Raw genomic sequence first — 20802 nt, 5'->3', positions numbered from 1 at the left:
GCTGTATAACAAACTTCAAAAATTCAGTGGCTTAAAATAACAAATAAGCCTGTAGGTCAACTGGGCAGGTTTTTCTGGTCTTAGCTGGGCTCACTCACACATCTGTAATCAACTGCAGGTTGTCAGGCAGATCTGCTGATCTTGGCTAGGCTCTCTTCATTTCTGAGGGTTGCCAACTATGTCTGTCTACTGAACTAGATGGCCTTTGTTGGAACAACTGGGGTGATTGTACTCTTCACTCCCTGGGTCTTATTTTCCAGTGGGCTACCCTGGGCATGTTTTCATGGTGAAAGCAGAGAAACAAGAGAGCAAGGGTAGATGTTGCAAGTGCTTTTTCAAGCCTCTGTTTGCATTACATTTGACAACATCCATGGGCTAAAGCAAGACCCATGGCTAAGCCCAGAGACAGTGAGTGAGGCAGATTACTTTATTAAGACAAGGATGACAGAGGCCACTACTGGTGAAACCATGTGGGTTTTTTTTGACTCAGAGGACATGCAGATCAGCTAGATCTAGGTCCAGGGAGTCCCAGTGATGGCCCAAACCTGGGCTCACCCAGCCAGGGTGTCCCAGAGGAGCCAAATGCTTCATGGAACCATCCAGCCTTCAAGTTGTGCTACGGAGTCATAGTTGCAGCTGACTCCAGAGCTATAGCAGGTGCTTACATTGCCTCCCAGATAGTGAAGAAGGTGATAGAGACCAATGTTTACCTCTTGGGCACCATGACTGGGGGTGAAGCAGATTGTAGCTTCTGGGAGCAGCTGTTGGCTCAGCAATGTTGGGTCTATGAGCTTTGAAATAAGGAGCGCATTTCCATAGCAGCTGCCTCTAAGCTGCTTACCAATGATCTGTAACTGGTATAAGAGAGGCCCTGGCCTCTACCATGTGGATAGTGAAAGGAACCAGATCTTGGGGGTCACCTTCTCTGTAGGTTCTGGCTCTGTGTATGTTTATGGGGTCATGGACTGGGGCTACTCCTATGATCTGAAAGTGGAGCAGGCCTATGATCTGGCCTGTTGAGCCATCTACCAAACCATGTACAGAGATGCCTACTCAGGAGGTTCAGTCAACCTCTACCACGTATGGGAGGGTGGTTGGATCTATGTCTCCAGTGACAGTGTAGCTGATCTACATGACAAGTATAGGGGATCTACTGCCTGAAGGAGGATGGATGTGACTACATGCATTTTGAGGTGTGACCGTCATTAGTAGTATGTATACAGCATCCCACCCTATCTATAGTGGAAGGGTCCTCAATTGTGTTGATACTTATTTTTAAGCTCTGGAACATTGGCCTCTGTGTGGTAGCAGTTGTTAGTGAGCTACTGCAGAGGTGACTATTGGTTTTACTTTCCTGGATATTAACATCACACTACTCATTACTAGGGAAAAAAAAGAGTAGGATGGCACAGCAAAGCTTTGGGGAAAGAACTTGGACAAAGGAACAGGAAGAGAGTTAGGATCTCAGTGTAATCAAACTACCATAACACTTTGTGTAACATAGAAAAAGATATTATCACTGATGCATAGCTTAGCAAGTAGGAAATACCCTCATATTAAAAAAAAAAATCTCCCCTTCCTCTGGGAAGCATGGCATGGCAAATGGACCAAAGGCTTTTTAGCTCTCAGAAGCTTCCTATACTTTGAAGCTCTGTCCCAGGGCCTTCCGGTACATTCTCTCATTTCACAAATCATGTTTCAGATTCTTTTCCTGCATGATTTTCTTTGCTAGATGATGCTGTTACCCTTAGGCAGTGTATGACCTGGCCTCTGTTCCTTGGCAACAGGTGGGAGATGCCTTCAACAGTATGAAATCCATCCAAGAGCTTAATACCATTGCATCCAAGCCACCTCGTGATCACGTGTTCCGGGTGACTAACTTTGAAGCTCTAAAGACCATTCAGAACCAGCTGCAGGAAAAGATCTTTGCGATTGAGGGTGAGCAGGCATCTGTGTTCCCAGAACAGCTCCAGAGGTACTCTCTAACCCCAAACATATATTCCCCTCTAGAAACTAGACCCTCCTAACCCTTGGTATCCTGACTGCCAGTATCAACTCTTCACTTCCTCCAGCTCCCAGCCACCCTGGCCTCAGGTGGTCAATTTCTTTGAATCAAAGCATCTACATTCTTACCTCTAATTTTGCAAGTCTTGGTTACAGGCTGATAAGTTGGAGTGTGGGGGAGTCACATCCCACATGGTGTTTTTTCCCCCAAATTTGGATGTGTTGCCAACATTTGTCAGTTTAGTTCACTGTTATGTCCCTGCTGCCTAAAATTGTGCCTGGTATACAGAAGGTGCTCAATAAATATCTGTTGAATAAAAGTAATTTAGTAATTGGGGGGTTTATATACAATCTGGATTTATGGCTTATCTTGGAAAGTTGAAGGATTAGCCACTTTGAGGACCACATTCCTGCTTGGCAAGAAGTAGCTGGCGCTGAATAGATGCCATCCCTTTAAGAGGGGCATGTGCTCTCCAGTTCTACACAAATTCCACCTGAGCCTCCTTCTGTTTGTTCCTCAAAGCATTTGAGTTTCTAGCATTTGTTCTAGGTACTTCTGCTTTCTTTAATGTAGAAAGTTCTCCTCACAGGTACTCAGATGGGAAGTACCAGTTCCTTTGAGCATGAGATGTCTCAGGAAGGCTTCAGTGCAGCTATCACCTCTGTAAGTGGTTCTTCATTAAGTTGAGGGCAGGGAGTGAAAAGAGAAAGAGATAGAGGAGGTTTAAGGGTTTGGAGGTTCTTCTCTGTGATAGGTACTTACTGGGGGTTACCTCTTCGTTGGGTAGCAGTGGTCCTTTCTCTCTTTCTCATCAATCCTTTCCTACCCCTTTCCCCAGAATGGTCCCTTGCTGGGTGCTGTGGGAAGCTTTGACTGGTCTGGTGGAGCCTTTCTGTACACATCAAAGGAAAAATTCAGCTTCATCAACACAACCAGAGTAGATTCAGACATGAATGATGCTTACTTGGGTAAGTGGGGAGGGCAGAGGTTCAGGATGTGGCATAACTCAACTACTGTAGATGTCATTGGATCTTTTGTAGGCCTTTGGGATGGCTTTAAAGATAGAAATTTCAAAATTTAATTTTTATTATATTTATAAAGAAGAATATAATGCAGGGCTCAGTTCAACCTGCCAAGCATTGGGCTGCCCCATTGTTCTGTTCAATGGATGGGTTTGCATGGTGGAGAAGGGGGCAGAGGAAGTATTTCACTGCTTAGCCCGTCATCTCCAGGTTATGCTGCTGCAGTCATCTCACGGAATCGGGTGCAAAGTCTGGTTCTGGGGGCACCCCGACATCAGCACATTGGCCTGGTGGTGATGTTCAGACAGAATTTCGGCACCTGGGAGTTCAACGCTGCTGTCAAGGGTAGCCAGGTGAGTGCATGAATGTGCAAACAAAGGTTCCCTCGGGGCTGAGAGGTCCTAGGATTGACATTGTCAAATGCCATTCATGGTTGATTCTTGTAAAGGCGCCTTCAGAGAGCTTTGAACTGGGGAGTCATGGGATCAGCTTTTGTATTTCAGAATGCTACATCCTTAGCTTTTCCAACTAACAATAATAAATAAGAATGCTTGACCTATACAGAGCTGATCTCAGAGCTGGTATTCAACTGGCATGTAACCCGTACAGCCATATTAGTTATAAAATATTAAAATAGTTCCTTATCTGTTGATAAATGGCTACTTCCCCCTCACCCCTACACTCTGCCTCTTTTCCCAGTACCCTTTGGACTTTCCTATGATCCAGCAACTATGGGGTCAGGTAGAACACCTTGGGGGACCTCCAGGGCCTGCTCCAGTCAAGCTCCAAGTATTATTCCTTGATCCCTATGCAGCCCTAGTGCTTTAATATTTTGAATGTCACCCCCTGAAAAATCTATATAGTTGCATATTATGTGGGAATTGGTGTGTGAGGCAAAAATCTCTAGTCAAAACCATTCTTGCGAATTCCTGCAACAGGGCTGCATCCATGATATTGTGTCTGTGGTTCTGTGTGCTTTTCTTTAATTTTCATCACTGGTCCTTTTTGGTCTGCAATTAATGTGAATGAAACCACTTTGCCCTGATATTCAAACAGCTTTTCATAATTCTTTGCTAATAGTCAAATACTTCACATGGTCTTTTCAAATGTTTTACACACACTGACCAGTGATGCTGTCAGTGCCTGGCACATATAAAGGGTGGGTGGAGGAGAGTGTTAGGGGAATTCCAAGAAGTCAAGTGTGGCTGTGATGTTACTTGTTTTGTGTGTGTGGTCAAGGATCACATGAGGGGGGATGGTTGGTCAACTGCCCTGCTATACACAAACTCTTGCAAATTACCATCAAGGGTGATAAATGCTTAAACTTATGAGAGCAAATGGGAGGGGCACTTACATAAGGGCATTGGGAAGGCTTCCTGGAGGAAGTGACAGTTAAGTCAAGGCCTAAGACAGAAGAAGGAGAGAAGTGAAGGGGAGGGGAGGGGAAAGAGAAGGACCATGGGAGGGAGGAGAGTATAGGAAAGAGTTCAGAGTGCAGGTGTTTGGGATGGGAGGAGTGGGGGAAGAAAACAACAGAAAGAAGGATAGGTGTGGTTTATCTCAGGCATGAAGGACTTGTTCAGTGTTTGAAAAATCAATGTACAGCTGGGAGTGGTGGCACAAGCCTGTAATCCCAGCTACTTAAAGGAGAACAGAGTTAGAGGACTCACACTTCCCAATTCAAAATTCACAAATCCACAGAGGGAAGAATTAGATCAGTGGTTTCCAGGGGATGTGGGAGGGAGTGGGGATTGGGAGTGGTTGCTAACAGATAGAAAGTTTCATTCTGGAGAGATGGAAGTGTTCTGGAATTAGAGGTGATAGTTACACAACAACACTCATGTAAAATGGTGCATTTTACGTGAAGTAAGTTTTAACTCAATTTTAAAAAGCCATTAAAAAAATCACTGAAATTCACTATAACAGCAGATCAGAGAAGGAAAAACATGTAATTATCTTCATACATATAGGAAAATGATTTGACAAAATACATACAACATCCTTTCATGTTTAAAGACTCAGCAAACTAGTAAACCAACGGGAAATTCCTCAACCTGTAAAAGAACATTTACAAAACATCATTTACAGCTGGCATTATACTTAAAAGCGAAAGAGAATGCTTTTCTCCTAAAATTGGAAATAAGGTAAGAATGTCCACTTTCGCTATTCCTAGTCATCATGGAAGAGCTAGTGCAATAAAGCAAGAAAAAGAAGGAAAAAAGCATTCAGAGTGGAAAAGAAGAAATAAAAATATCTTTATTTGGAGATGACACTATTTCATAGAAAATATCAAAGACTGTAAAGTAGCTGCTATAAATTATAGGTTATTTCAGTAAATTTGGAAGATGCAAGATCAATATGTAAAAATAATTTGTATTTGTTATTATCCAGTAGTTATCAAATAATTAAATAAATGATTAAATTATTGTTATTAAAAATAATTTCAGTAATAATGTCAGTAAACGATTAGACATTTAAATAAAAAGTGTCTTTTACGATAGTGCCAAGGACCAGGTAATACTTAGGTATAAACCTAACCAAATGTCTACTATGCCTGTATGCTGAAAATTACAAAACATTAAGGAGAGAAATCAAAGACTGAAACAAATGGAGAGATATTTGGTGGTCCTGGACTGGAATGTTGGAATCCCAATATTGTTAAGATGTGAGTTCTCTCACAGTTGATCCATAGCAGTGGCTCTCAACCTTCCTAATGCTGCGAACCTTTAATACAGTCCAAATGGGTTCTGACCCACAGGTTGAGAACCACTGATCTATAGAGTCAATGCAATAAAAATCCTGGATAGGCTCAGCACATAGCACAGTGGTTATGACGCCAGATACACACACTGAGGCTGGTGGGTTTGAACCCAGCCTGGGCCAGCTAAACAACAATGACAACTACAACAAAAAAATAGCTGAGCGTTGTGGTGGGCACCTGTAATCTCAGTTACTTGGGAGGCTGAGGTTAGAGAATCACTTAAGCCCAAGAGTTGGAGGTTGCTGTGAGCTGTGATGCCACAGCATTCTACCGAGGGCAACATAGTAAGACTGAGTCTCAAAAAAAAAAAAAAAAATCCTGGATAATAGTTCGTTGTGTATTTGTACCACGTTTTCTTTATCCATTCCTCCATTGATGAACACTTAGACTGAGTCTATATCTTAGTTATTATGAATAGTGTTGCAATAAACATGGGAGTGCAGATATCTCTTTGATGATACTGGTTCTTTTTCTTTTGAATCTATACCTAGAAGTTCTATTTTTAAGTTTTTGAGGAATCTCTATGCTGTTTTTCATAGTGGCCGTACTAACTTCTATTCCTACCAACAGTGTACTAGCATTCCTCTTTCTCTGCATCCTTGCTAACATTCATTTATTCTTTTGGATAAAAGCCACTTTAGGGCCAAGTGTGGTGGCTCATGCCTATAATCCTAGCACTCTAGGAGGGAGACCCCATCTCTAAAAAATAGCTTGGGAGGCTGAAGCAAGAGGATCACTTGACCCCAAGAGTTTGAGGTTGCTGTGAGCTATGATGCCATAGCACTCAACCCCTCAACCCCAGGGTGACAGAGTGAGACTGTCTCCCAAAAAAGCCATTTTACCTGGGGCAAGATGATGAAAATCTACTTGATATGATTTCAGTCTTCTTGAATTTTTTAAGACTTGTTTTGTAATCTAACATATGATCTATCTAAATACTATTTCATGTGTGTTTGAAAAGGTTATGTATTCTGTAGCTGTTGGATGGAATGTTCTGCATATGTTGATCTAGTGTTGTTTCCTTATTGATGTTCTGTCGGGACATTCGACCCATGTTGAAAGTGGGATATTGAAGTCCCCTAATACATATTATTATAATATAATGTCACTATTATTATAATGCTGTCTATTTCTCCCATTAGTTCTGCTAGTATTTGCTTAATCTTTTTAGGTGCTCTGATGTTGGGGGCATGTATTTTTTTAATTGGTACATCCTCTTGATGATTTGATTCCTTTATTATTATTTAATGACCTCCTTTGTCTCTTATGGCAGTTTTGACATAAGGTCTATTTAGTCTGCTATGTTAATAAATATGGCTCTCTTTTAGTTGACATTTAGATGGGATCTCTTTTTCCATCCCTTCACTTTCAATCTTTGTGGGTTCTTAAATCTAAATTGAGTTCCTTATAGGCAGCATGTAACTGGATTTTAAAATCCATTCAGACACTCTGTGTCTTTTGATCAGATAATTATTTTTTTGAGACAGAATTTCATTATGTCACCCTTGGTAGAGTGCTGTGACATCATAGCTCACAGCAACCTCAAACTCTTGGGCTTAACTGATTCTCTTGCCTCAGCCTCCTTAATAGCTGGGATTACAGGTGCCTACCACAATGCCTGGCTATTTTTTGATTGCAGTTGTCATTGTTGTTTAGCAGGCCTGGGCTGGGCTCAAACCCACCACCTTGGGTGTATGTGGCTGGTGCCCTACACACTGAGTTACAGGTGCTAAGCCTTGATTAGATAATTTAATCTATTTACATTTAAAATAATTATTGCTGGTAGGAATTATTATTGCTGTCTTGTTCATTATTTTCTGACTCTTTTGTAGCTCCTTTGTTTCATTCTTTCTCTCTTGCTGTGTTTCTTTGTGATTTTGTTTATTTATTCATTTTGGTAGTGGCATGCTGACATGCTTTGATTCCTTTCTCTTTACATTGGTGTGTCTACTACAGATTTTTTACTTTGTAGATACTACGAGGCTTACATAAAACATCTTTTTGTTATACACAGTCTAAGCTGGTAACAGTTTTATGACATACAAAAACTCACACTTTAATGTCTCCTCCCCCCATATTTTAGGGTATTAATGTCATACTTTACCAATTGATCTTCTCTTCCTTCTCCTCCTCTGCGTCCTCTTCCTTATTCTTTCTTCTTTCTTCAACGGGGTCTCACTTTGTTACCCAGGTTGGAGTACAGTGTCATGATCATAGCTCACTGTGGCCTTGGACTCTTGAGCTCAAGTGATCTTCCCACCTGACTCTCCTAAGTATCTAGCTCCAGGCACCTGCTACCACGCCTGGCTAATTAAAGAAAATGTTTTTGCAGAGACGGGGTCTCACTATGTTGCCCTAGCTGATCTCAAACTCCTGATCTTAAGCAATCATCCCACCTTGACCTTCCAAAGCCCTGGGATTATAGGTGTGAAATATGGTGCCTGGTCCCAAATTGATTTTCAATAAAGGGGCAAACGAAGTTTCATGAAGAGTCTGTTCAACAAGTGGTACAGGAAAAATTGGACATCCAGTCAAAAAATAAATCTCTTATCTTCTTAGCTTTGTCTTTAAAATAAAAAACCTCTACCCATATAAAATTAATTTAAAATAACTATTTCTTATAAAGTTTAATGTACAGTTACCATCCCAGCAATCTCATTCCTAAATATTTACTGAAGATAAATGAAAACAGATGTCCACAAGAGAACGTGTATGCAAATATTTCTAGTAGCTCTATCGATAGTCATTAAAAATTAGAAAGAAGGGGTCGCGCTGTGTCTCAAAGGAGTAGGGTGCTGGCCCCATATGCTGGAGGTGGCGGGTTCAAACCCAGCCCTAGCCAAAAACTGCAAAAAAAAAAAAAAAAAAAAATTTAGAAAAAAATCCAAATGTCTTCAACTAGGGGATACAAATATGCAATAAAAAAGAGCGAATTACCAATACATGTGACAAGACAGATGAATCTTAAGTGCAATTGCTGTAGGTGAAAAAGGTCAGACCAAAATCCTACATCCTGTACCATCCTATATATTCCTTACTTATCTTGGAAAAGGCAGAATTACAAGGAGAGAAAGCAGATTGGTTGTTGCCAGGTGTTGGTAGTTGAAGGAGAAAAGTTGACTAAAATGGGGCATGAGGGAATATTTTGGGGGTGATGAAACTATTCTATATCTTGACTATGGTGATGGTTATGACTTTGTATGTTTGTCAAAATTTATAAAAGTGTATACCAAAAGGGCTAAGTTTTTTTCTATATAAATTACATAGTAGAACCTCTAATTTGACTACCCAGGGGACTGTAACAAACTGGTCAACATACAGAGTTGGTTAACATAAGGAACTTCTTTCCTTCCACTGAGTACATGTGGTTCAAGTCTGCTCTATGAAGATTAGGTCAACTTAAAGAGATGGTCAGTGTGGGGAGGTGGTCAACTATGGAGGCAACTACAGTGCCTTCATAAACCTAACCTAACCAACCCAAATCCTGCTGACTTTAGGATAAAGTTTAAATGCCTCTTTTGGGTTCTTAGTGAGTCTTCCCTCATTGTGTGTGGGCAGAGATCATACTGTGTATAGAGTCCTGGCATGATGTTCCCCACAGTTTTTCTTCCTAGAACTTGGCCCTGTCTATGTGGTTACTACTCTCCCCCCATCCTGCTGCACTGAGGTCCTTGGAGGGCACTGTGTCTCTCCTGTCCAGCCATGTGCTCAGCAAATAGCAAACCCTTGTTTGTTGAATGAATGGATGATTAAACGGATGAATTCTATGGATGAATGGTATATATTAACATTGGACATATTTTAAAGTGGATACCACTTTCACTGGTAGGTAGACATTATTACTTAATATCACAAAAAATATTCCTGGGTAGCAATAGTCATTTTTAATCCAGCCAGATGATTTCTTATTAATTAGATTGTCAAATTTGACTTTTTACGCTCCTAAGAATTTCCGTTATTTTGAGAGTGTATCTTGTTTGCTCTTCTAGGCTTTTATGTTCTTATTTTCCAATCTAATTTCTTCTTTGCTTATTTAATAATGTCCCCTGAAATAACATTTGGGGAAATCCTCACCCGATGTTCATTGGCTCTATAAAGGTCTCTTCTAGCTGACAGCACCTTCAAGAGGATTTATCATGAATCATACAGAAGATCACATCTACTCCAAAGGGCTTTCCCCACATGGCATAATTCTCTCCCATACTCTGCTTTAGTATGATAATTAATGGCCCCCATGTCTTTCAGATCGGCTCCTACTTTGGGGCCTCCCTCTGCTCTGTGGACATGGACGGCAGTGGCAGCACCAACCTGATCCTCATCGGGGCACCTCATTACTATGAACAGACCCAGGGGGGCCAAGTGTCTGTGTGCCCCTTGCCCCGGGGAGTGAGTAGCTGATGAATCTTGGGCTGGGTGGGGTCTGCATGTAGGGTGAAGGGGTTGCTTTGGTTTGGGCCTGACAATGTTTGTATTCAGCAGAGGACTCGGTGGCAGTGTGATGCTGTTCTCCATGGTGAACAGGGCCACCCCTGGGGCCGCTTTGGAGCAGCCCTAACAGTGCTGGGGGATGTGAATGGGGACAAGCTGACGGATGTGGCCATTGGGGCCCCTGGAGAGCAAGACAACCAGGGTGCGGTCTACATTTTTCATGGAACTTCAGGATTTAGCATCAGCTCCTCCCACAGCCAGGTGAGACCAGCCTCTTTACTAATCTGTCCCCTTCTAATTCAATGTTCCCATAGCTACCAGATCAGTTCTCCCAGTCCTTTCAGAACGCATGCCTCCTAGAACCTCAGAGAATCTTAATTCCAGAGTAATGGTGCATGGGGCATCATTACTCCAACTTCACAGATGAGTAGATCAAGGCCCGGAGATGGTAAACGGCAAGCTGGCGGTATTGGATATAGGCATTCCTTTATTCTGGGAGGGTGACCAGCACCAGTACTGGCTTGCCCAGATCTTTCCTGGTTGTAGGAAAGTCCCACATGTCAGGAAATCTGTAAAGTTGGTCACCTTGTGGGACTACATGCTTCATGGGTGTTGACTTGTGCGGTCACACAGGGCCCTGTGCTTGGCTTAAGGCTCTGCCATTGCCATCTTAAATTCTTAATACATTTTGAACAGGATGTCCCACATTTTTCTTTTGTATTGGGTCTTGCAATTATATAGTTCATCCAGATGACTGATCACCTAAATGCTGGCCCCTATACCTGGTTTCCTCTTGAAGATAGCTCTCTATTTCCTGCCAGATGGAGATGGCTGTCTGGAGGGAACCTCACAGTTTGGTTCCACCTCACCTGTCACGTTCTTTCCCATCATAGCCAGCAGAGGCCATCTGGTCTTCTGGCCTTTGGTCTCTGGCTCCTTACCATCTTCATATTAGAACAATTTATTATTATTACTAAATTATTGGATAAGAACCCTTGGAATGAGACCTCCCCTATTAACAGATTTTGTTTTATTTTATTTTATTTTTTGAGACAGAGCCTCAAACTGTTGCCCTTGGTAGAGTGCCCTGGCATCATAGGTCACAGCAACCTCCAACTCCTGGGCTTAAGCAATTCTCTTGCCTCAGCCTCCCAAGTAGCTCGGACTACAGGTGCCCGCCATAATGCCTAGCTATTTTTTTTTTGGTTGTAGTTATTGTTGTTTGGCAGGCCTGGGCTAGATTTGAACCCACCAGCTCTGATGTATGTGGTTGGCACCTTAGCCACTTAAGCCACAGGCACGGAGTCTCTTAACAGATTTTAAAATGTACAGTTAAATAGTGTTCTTTATTAGCAAAATGTTATCCATCAGACCTCTAGAATGTATCTTGCATAATTGATTTTTTTTCTTTTAGACAGAGTCTCACTATGTTTCCCTGGGTAGAATGCTGTGGCATCACAGCTCACAGCAACCTCAAACTCTTGGGCTTAAGTGATTCTCTTGCCTCAGCCTCCCAAGTAGCTGGGACTATAGGCACCCACCACAATGCCCGGCTATTTTTTGGTTGTAGTTGTCATTGTCGTTTGGCAGGCTTGGGCTGGATTCGAGCCCTCCAGCTCCAGTGTATGTAGCTGGTGCCCTAGCTGCTGAGCTACAGGCGCCAAGCCACATAACTGAAATTTTATACTCATTTATTTTACTTTATTTTTATTTTATTTTTATTTTTTGAGACAGAGTCTCCCTCTGTTATCCTGGGTAGAGTGTTGTAGCGTTACCTCACAGCAACCTCAAACTCTTGGACTTGAGCAATCCTTTTGCCTCAGCCTCTGGAGTAGCTGAGACTATAGTTGCCCACCACAATGCCTGGCTAGTTTTTCTGTTTTTAATAGAGATGGGATCTTGCTCTTGCTCAGGCTGGTCTCGAACTTGTGAGCTCAAGCTCAAGCTCTGGCTTTGGCCTCCCAGAGTGCTGGGGTTACAGGTATGAGTCATCATGCCCAGAATATAGTTATTAATTAGCAAGTCCCATTTCGCCCACACCCAGCCCCTGGCAAGCTCTATTCTCAGCTTCTGTGATTTTGACTATTTTGGATAACTCATATAAATGGAGTCATGCAGTATTTGCCCTTCTGTGACTGGCTTCTTTTCTTTAGAATAATGGTTTATCAATGAAAGGCTGAATAACATCCAGTATCCCCCTATATATATTTTTTAAATTTGTCATCTGTTGATGGGTTTAGGTTGTTTTTACATCTTGGCTATCGTGACTAGTGCTGCAGTGAACATGGGCATGCTAATATCTCTTGCAAATCCTGATTTCAAGTCTTTTGGTTAAATACTCAGAAGTGGAGTTGTTGGATCATATGGTAATTCCACTTCTAATTTTTTTGAGGAACTACCATATTGTTTTCCATAGGAACTGCATCATTTTGCATTCCTACCAGCAGTCTGCAAAGGTTCTGATTTCTCCATATCTTTGTCAACAAATTGTCTTTTTTTGTTTTTGTTGTTGTTAATAGCCATCCTAATGGTTGTGAAGTGATTTGTGGTTTTGATTTGCATTTCCCTGATAATTAATAAAGTTGATCATTTTTTATACATCTATTGACTGTTTATATGACTTTGGAAAAATCCCTCTTCAAATTCTTAGGTTATCTTTAAATCTGGTTATTATATATTTTTTTCTATTGAATTATGGAAGTTCCTTATATATTTTGGAGATTAATCCTTTATCAGATATATGGTTTGCAAATATTTTTCCCCATCCCTTAGGCTACCTTTTCACTCAATTGACTGTTTCCTTTGCTGTATGGAGGCTTTTTAGTTTGTTGCAGTTTTTGGCCAGGGCTGGGTTTGAACCTGCCACCTCTGGTATATGGGGCTGGCACCCTATTCCTTTGAGCCACAGGTGCCACCCAGGCTTTTTAGTTTGATATAGTCTTGCTTATTTTTGCATTTTTTGCCTATGGTTTTGGTGTCAAATTCATAAAATCATTGCTCTGATCAATGGCAAGAAGATTTCCCTTTAAGTTTTCTTCTAGGAGTTTTGGAATTCCAGGTCTTATGTTTAAGCTTCTAATCCATTTTTGAGTGATTTTTTTTGTGTATGAGAGTTCATTTGTACTCTTTTGCATGTGGATATCTAATTTTTCCAATAACTTGCCTAAGAAACTGCCCTTTCCCCATTGTGTATTCTTGGTATACTTTTAAAAGATCAATTGACCCTACATGCCTGAGTTTGTTTCTGGACCCTCTATTCTGTTCCATTGGTTTATATGTCTGTCTTTATGCCTGTACCATACTGTTTTAATTATCATAGTTTTGTTTTATATATACAGGGTATCCCAAAGGTTGCCCAGAAAATCAGCTTACACAGGGAAAATGGGAAATTATAGCTAAATGTACCTTTATTTACAAAAGGTTCATTACGAAATTTTACAAAACATTCTCTACATGTTGGTCACCTCTTTGTAAAATTTGGTAATAAACCTTTTGTAAATAAAGATATATTTAGCTACAATTTCCCATTTTCCTCATGTATGGTGACTTTATGGGTGATTTTAGGATACCCTGGGTGTGCACACACACATACACATGCATATATAAAAATTCTCTTATTTTGTTGCAGTCAAATAACATTAAATGAAAGACATTTATATTATTTTTATAAAATTCATTGATGTTGCCCAACTTGTCACATATTTGTAAAGACAAGGCTTATTAATTCAGATATTTGGAATTAAAAAATATTTGAAGTTGGCCACAGCATAATGAATCCTCAACTTCCAGAGTTTTAGAGATGATTATATACAACAATCTGGTAAAACTTATTTTACTCAATTATTAGTTCTATGTCACTCCTAAATTTTACTTTAAAAATGACTGTTGAGATCTAGAAGCAGATTTTTGCTCCTTCTCCAGTCTCTGGTTTGGCCCACCTGCCTCTACTCCAGTCTTCACCATGTCCATCAGGGTTACCCAGAAGTCCTACAAGGTGTCCACCTCTGCCCCACGGGCCTTCAGCAGCCACTCATACAGCAGGGGGATAGGTGCCCACATCAGCTCCTTGAGCTTCTCTCGGGTGGGCAGCGGCAGCTTCTGGAGTGGCCTGGGCACTGGCCTGGGTCTGGCTGGAGGCTACACCGGGGCTGGAGGTATGGGGGGCATCACAGCTGTCACAGTGAACCAGAGCTTGCTGAGCCTGCTCACCCTGGGGGTGGACCCCAACGTTCAGGCCGTGCACACCCAGGAGAAGGAGGAGATCAAGACCCTCAACGACAAGTTTACCTCCTTCATTGACAAGGTGCGCTTCCTGGAGCAGCAGAACAAGAGGCTGGAGACCAAGTGGAACCTCCTGCAGCAGCAGAAGACGGCTCGCAGCAACATGGACAGCATGTTTGAAAGCTACATCAACAACCTTCAGCGACAGCTGGACACACTGGACCAGAAGCTGAAGCTGGAGGCAGAGCTTGGCAACATGCAGGGGCTGGTGGAGGACTTCAAGAATAAGTATGAGGAGGAGATCAACAAACATACAGAGATGGAGAAAGAATTTGTCCTCATCAAGAAGGATGTGGATGGGAGGGGGATTGGAAGGATCACTGCTGTGGTTTATCTTACAAGGGTACAAGTGAATCTTTCTAAGAGTAGAATATGAACGTTTTAACACAATAACTAAGAAAGTGACATGAAGGCTATGTTAACCAGTCTGATGGAAATGTTTCAAATTGTATGTGAAAATACCACACTGTACCCCAGAATTGCATTAATGTACATAGTTACCATTCAATTAAAAAAAAAAAAAAAAGAAGAAGAAGAAGGATGGGAATGAAGCTACATGAACAAGGTGGAGCTGGAGTCCCGCCTGGAAGGGCTGACTGATGAAATCAATTTCCTCAGGCAGCTGTATGAAGAGGAGGTCGGTGAGCTGTAGTCCCAGATCTCAGACACGTCTGTGGTCCTGTCCATGGACAACAGCTGCTCCCTGGACATGGACAGCATCATTGCTGAGGTCTGCGCCCAGTACAAGGAGATTGCCAACTGCAGCCGGGCTGAGGCTGAGAGCGTGTACCAGACCAAGTACGAAGAGCTGCAGGTGCAGGCTGGGAAGCACAGGGACGACCTGCGGCGCACGAGGCGGAGATCTCCCACAAACCGGAGTATCAGCTGGGTCCAGAAAGAGATTGAAACTCTCAAAGGCCAGAGGGCTGCCCTGGATGGCTCCATCGTGGATGCTGAGCAGCGTGGAGAGCTGGCTCTTAAGGATGCCAACGCCAAGCTGGCCCAGCTGGAGGCTGCCCTGAGTCAGGCCAAGCAGGACATGGCTCAGCAGAATACCAGGATCTGATGAATGTCAAGCTGGCCCTGGACGTGGAAATCGCCACCTACTGCAAGCTGCTAGAGGGCGAGGAGAGCCGGCTGGAGTCTGGGATGCAGAACATGAGTATCCACACGAAGACCACCAGTGGCCACTCAGGTGGCCTCACAAGCCCCGGCCTCAGCTATGGTCTGAGCTCCTTCCAGACCGGCTTTGGCTCTGGTGGGGGCTCCAGCTCCTTCAGCCGCACCAGCTCCAGGGCTGTGGTTGTGAAGAAGATTGAGACCCCAGTCGGGAAGCTGGTGTCTGAGTCCTCTGATGTCCTGCCCAAGTGAGCTGCAATGCGGCCCCTCCGGTCCACCCTCTTACATGGCTGCCACAGAGCCTGTGGGTGAGGCAGCTGTGCCAGGGAGCACATGGAACAGGAGACCCACCTGAGGCTCAGCCCCATCCCTCAGCCCATCTTGCTGGGGAGTTTACCACCTGGGTTACCCCCACTTACACCCCCAACTAAAAACCAATTTAATTGCTTTTTCCAAAATCAAGCCTCAGCCGCATTGCCACCCCCCCCAAAAAAATGACTGTTAAAAAAGTAGTGCTCTATAATTCACAGTATGAAGAACTTTATTATAATTTGAGTGTTACTCTGTATCACCCATTAACATAGCTTTAGATAACTAGAAAATTTAGAAAATAGCTTTTCTTACTTAGTTGAGATTTCACTATGCATTGAGTCAACATGCAGAACTATGATCTAGACTGATAAAAATATAAACTTTCTTTGATTTTAACCCTAAGAATAGGAAAAAGTCACCTTATTGTCAAACAATGATAACATGATCAAGAGCTATCTCTGATAAATAAATGAAACCACTTATGGCGTTTTTTAATAGATCATGGTTTTTGCAGATTGAGTTTGTTCTTGTAAAAAAAAAATAGCTCGTGGTTCTTAAAAAAATTATTTTGTAGCTACCTTCTTTTTTAACAAAGGAATATTTTTATCACATCAACTATTTCTGAGCCCCAAAATAAACCACATTAAAAATAGAAAGGAAAAATTTCATCCATTGTGAAATGGGAGCAGGCCTCTGCCTCTATGCACTTTTCACACCTCCTAAATCAACCCAACTAGAGACATTTTTGAGTTTATCCACTGAGAGCAGTGCAGTCTCTAGTGCTGTGTGGCATTACTTAATTAGCCCAAGGCAGAATAAGCTTTAAGGTATGTACAAGTAATTTATACAGAATTACTAAAATTAAAAAAGATAAGGAATGGACTATAGCCATTATATGATCAATCTGTGGTATTTTTTTTTTTATGATGTAGCAGACAATTCTTTTTCTTTGTGTCCTAACAAGGAATTTTTGTCCCCCCTCCATTTGGAGAAATAAGTTAATGGTGATAATTTAAAACTTCCACCAAAATATTACATTTTAAAAAACCAACCAGCTAAAAGCTACAAAAATTTGAGGTTTTAAAAAAATATTTCAGATTAATATTAGGGTATATACACTTAGGTTACATTGTTTGTGTTTGTTAGGTGAAGTCCAAGTTGTAATTGAGTCCTTCACCCAGGGGGTGTGCCTGATAGGTGAGAGCTTGCTATCCCCTCCTTCTTGAATGTAAATGTGTTTTTTTCTTGTGTGGTCATGTAGTTGTTCATCTACTAGTTTCATATTAATATTGAATACATTGGATGCTTGCTTTTCCATTCTTGTGATACTTTACTTAGGAGGATGTTTTCCAAGACCTTCCAGGTAAATACAAAAGATGCAAAGTCTCCTTTTTATGGCTGTATAGTATTCTATGGTATACATATACCAGATGTTAATTAATAGTTTATTTATCCATTCATGGGTTGATGAGCATTTGGGTTGTTTCTACATCTTTGCAATTGTGACTTGAGCTGCTGTAAACACTCAAGTACAAATGTCCTTATGGCAAAATGATTTTTTTTTCTTCAGGGTAGATACCTAGTAATGAGAGTGGGATCGAATGGTAGGTCTACTTTTAGTTCTTTGAGGCTTCTCCATACTTCTTTCCAAAAAGGCAGTACTAGTTTGCAATCTCACCAACAGTGCATAAGTATACCCCTTTCTCTGCACCCACCACACCAGCATTTGCAGTTTTGGGACCTTGAGATCTGGGCTATTCTCACTGGCATTAGGTAATATTTTAAGGTGGTTTTGATTTGCATTTCTCTGATGATTAAGGGTGATAAGCATGTTTTCATGTGTTTGTTGGGCATTCGTTTGTGTTTGTTTTCTAGGGAAAAGGTTCTGTTCATTTCACTTGCCCAGTGATTAATGGGGTTGTTTGTTCTTTTCCTGTTGATTTGCGTGAGTTTTTTGTATATTCTGGTTATTAACCCTTTGTCTGATTTGTAATATGTGACTCTCTTTTCTCATTCTGAAAGTTGTCTGTTAGCTTTGTTGATTGAATCCTTAGCTGTGAAGAAACCTTTTAACTTAATTGGGTCCTGTTTATTTATTTTTGTTGTTGCTGCAGTTCTTCTTGGGATCTTCTTCACTAAATACAAAAAATAGTATTTTTTCACCCACACTTATAGTAATATAGTATTTTGTATATGTGCATAAACATACCTTTACCAACACATTTTATACTTTCTTATGATACCATGATGAAGTTTAATGTCCTTTCATTTCAAGTTGAAGAACTTCTTTTTTATTTTATTTATTTATTCATTTCTGAGACAAAGCCTCAAGCTGTCGCCCTGGGTAGAGTGCCATGGCATCACAGCTCACAGCAACCTTCAACTCCTGGGCTCAGGCAATTCTCCTGCCTCTGCCTCCCAAGTAGCTGGGACCACAGGTGCCCGCCACAATGCCCGGCTATTTTTTGGTTGCAGCCATTGTTGTTGTTTGGTGGGCCCGGGCTGGATTCGAACTCGCCACCTCAGGTGTATGTGGCTGGCGCCTTAGCCACTTGAGCCACAGGCGTCGAACCTGAAGAACTTCTTTTAGAATTTCTTGTAAGGCTTGTCAGGTGCTAATGAACTCCCTGAGCTTTTGTTTGTTTGGAAATCTATCTGTACTGCAGTTTTTGCAGGACAGTTTTTCTAGGTATAGTATTCTTTGCTTGCAATTGTTTTTCTTTTTAGCACTACTTTTCTTCTGGATAGATACCTAGTAATGGGATTCTAGGATCAAATGGAAGGTCTATTTTGAGTTCTTTGAAGATTCTCCATACTTCTTTCCAAAGAGGCTGGATTAGTTTGCAATCCCACCAACAGTGTAAAAGTGTTCCCGTCTTTCCACAATCGTGTCAGCATCTTCAGCTTTAGGATTTTGTGATGTGTGCTATTCACTGGGGTAGGTGATATCTCAAGGTGGTTTTGATTTGCATTTCTCTGGTGATTAGGGATGATGAGCATTTTTTCATGTGTTTGTTGGCCATTTGTCTATCTTCTTCAGAGAAGATTCTGCTCATGTCTTTTGCCCAGTGTTAGATGAGATTGTTCCTTTTTTGTTGATTAATTTGGGTTCTCTGTAGATTCTGCTTATCAACCCTTTATCAGATTTGTAACATACAAATATCTTTTCCCATTCTGAGGCTTGTTTATTTAATTGTTGTGTCTTTAGCAGTGCAGCTTTTCATTTTAAAAAGTTTCATTTATTTATTTTTGTTGTTGTTGCAATTGCCAATAGAGTCTTCCTTCATAAAATCTTTCCTTGGGCTGATATCATCAAGAGTTTTTCCCACCCTTTCTTCTAGGATTTTTATTGTTTTGTGCCTAAGATTTAAGTCCTTTATCCATCTTGGTCAATTTTTGTAAGTGGTGAGGGATGTGGGTCCAGTTTCAATTTTTTACATGTGGTTATTCAGTTCTCCCAGCATTATCTATTGAATAGGGATTCTTTTCACCAGTGTGTGCTTTTGTTTGGTTTACTGAAGATGAAATTGTGATAACAGGCTGGTTCCATCTCTTGGTTTTCTATTCTGTTCCATATGTCTATGTATCTATTTTTGTGCCAATGCCATGCTGTTTTGATTCATGTAGACTTGTAATATAACCTGAAGTCTAGTAGGGTGATACCTCTGGCTTTGTTTTTATTACTAAGAATTGCCTTGGGTATATGGGCTTTTTCTGGTTCCACACAAAATGAATAACTATTTTTTCAAGTTCTTCAAAGTATGATGTTAGTATTTTAATGGGGACTGCATTAAATTTGTAGATTACTTTCAGTAGTATATACATTTTAGCAATATTGATTCTTCCCAGCTAAGAGCTTGGTATATTATTCTATTTGTTGTCTTCTGCTATTTATTTTCTATTTATATTCTATTTGTTGTCTTCTGCTATTTATTTTCTTAGGATTTCATAATTCTCTCTGTAGAGATCCTTCGCCTCCTTTGGTACTTATATTCCCAGGTATTTCATTTTCTTTGAAGCTACTATGAAGGGCATTATGCCCTCCTCACTCTTTTTTTAATTCTTTTTTTCTTTTTGTTCTTGTGACTGGATAATTTCAAATGACACATCTTTGAGTTCTTCTGCTTGCACTATTCTGCTTGAACCCATTTATTAAAGTTTTTGGTTCAGTTATATTTTTCAGCTCCAAAATTTGTTTGGCTCTTTTTAAAAATTTTCTAGCTCTTTGTTGAGTTTCTGACTTTGGTTTTGCATTGTTCTCCTGAGCTTGTTGAGCAAATTTAATGATTATTATTTTAAATTCATTGACAAGTAGTTTAGTTCCAATATTTCTGTTTAGCACCTTAAAAATTTTCTGGTTCTTTGCTGAAACTGTTATTTTGTGCATTGTTATTCTGAGATTGTTGAGCATTTTAAAGATTATTATTTAAAATTCCTGAATGGTATCCTATTGTGTATGTATACAACACTTTACCCATTCATCTGTGATGAACATGTAGGTTGATGCCTTACCTTGGCTATTGTGAGTACTGCTAGAATGAACATGGGAGTGCAGGTATCCCTTCAACATATTGATTTCAGTTCCTTTAGATATATACCTGTAAGTGGTATTATGGGATTGTGTGGTAGTTTCATTTTTAGATTTTTGAGGAACTTCCATACAATTTTCCTTAATAGCTATATTAATTTGTATACTTATAAATGTGTAAGAGTTCACTTTGCTCTCTATCCTATCCAATACTTGTTATTGTTCATCTTTTGATAAAAAACATTTTAACAAGGCTGAATGCATGGCTCATGTCTATAATCCTAGCACTCTGGGAGGCCAAGATGGGTGTTTGTTTTTATGCCAGTACCATACTGTTTTGATTACA

General features: G+C 40.8%; 2 protein-coding genes and 1 pseudogene across 4 annotated transcripts in view; all 3 read left to right on the top strand.

The window, feature by feature from the left end:
* ITGAM (integrin subunit alpha M) overlaps window positions 1-20802 on the top strand; it is a 45824-nt gene that overhangs the window by 11904 nt on the left and 13118 nt on the right. For 2 of the 3 annotated variants that reach the window (XM_012807902.2, XM_023515730.1), the window contains 6 exons: window positions 1788-1938; window positions 2595-2668; window positions 2844-2973; window positions 3238-3380; window positions 10034-10174; window positions 10265-10477. In XM_012807902.2, the coding sequence (XP_012663356.1) occupies window positions 1788-1938; window positions 2595-2668; window positions 2844-2973; window positions 3238-3380; window positions 10034-10174; window positions 10265-10477 (852 nt within the window). The remainder of the gene's footprint in view (window positions 1-1787; window positions 1939-2594; window positions 2669-2843; window positions 2974-3237; window positions 3381-10033; window positions 10175-10264; window positions 10478-20802) is intronic. The other variant, XM_023515729.1, reaches the window with a different exon arrangement.
* On the top strand, window positions 480-1161 carry LOC105887386 (annotated as a pseudogene).
* LOC105887385 (keratin, type II cytoskeletal 8-like) lies at window positions 14148-15868 on the top strand. Its single transcript, XM_012807901.2, is given in 3 exon segments — window positions 14148-14796; window positions 15046-15543; window positions 15546-15868. Coding segments are annotated over 3 exon segments (1440 nt in total). The 5' UTR covers window positions 14148-14177.

The sequence above is a fragment of the Otolemur garnettii genome, unplaced genomic scaffold (assembly GCF_000181295.1).
Source record: "Otolemur garnettii isolate 467f Iridium unplaced genomic scaffold, OtoGar3 scaffold00077, whole genome shotgun sequence".
Taxonomy (NCBI): domain Eukaryota; kingdom Metazoa; phylum Chordata; class Mammalia; order Primates; family Galagidae; genus Otolemur; species Otolemur garnettii.
Note: the sequence above shows the minus strand (reverse complement) of the source record. Positions and strands in the feature narration are given on the sequence as shown.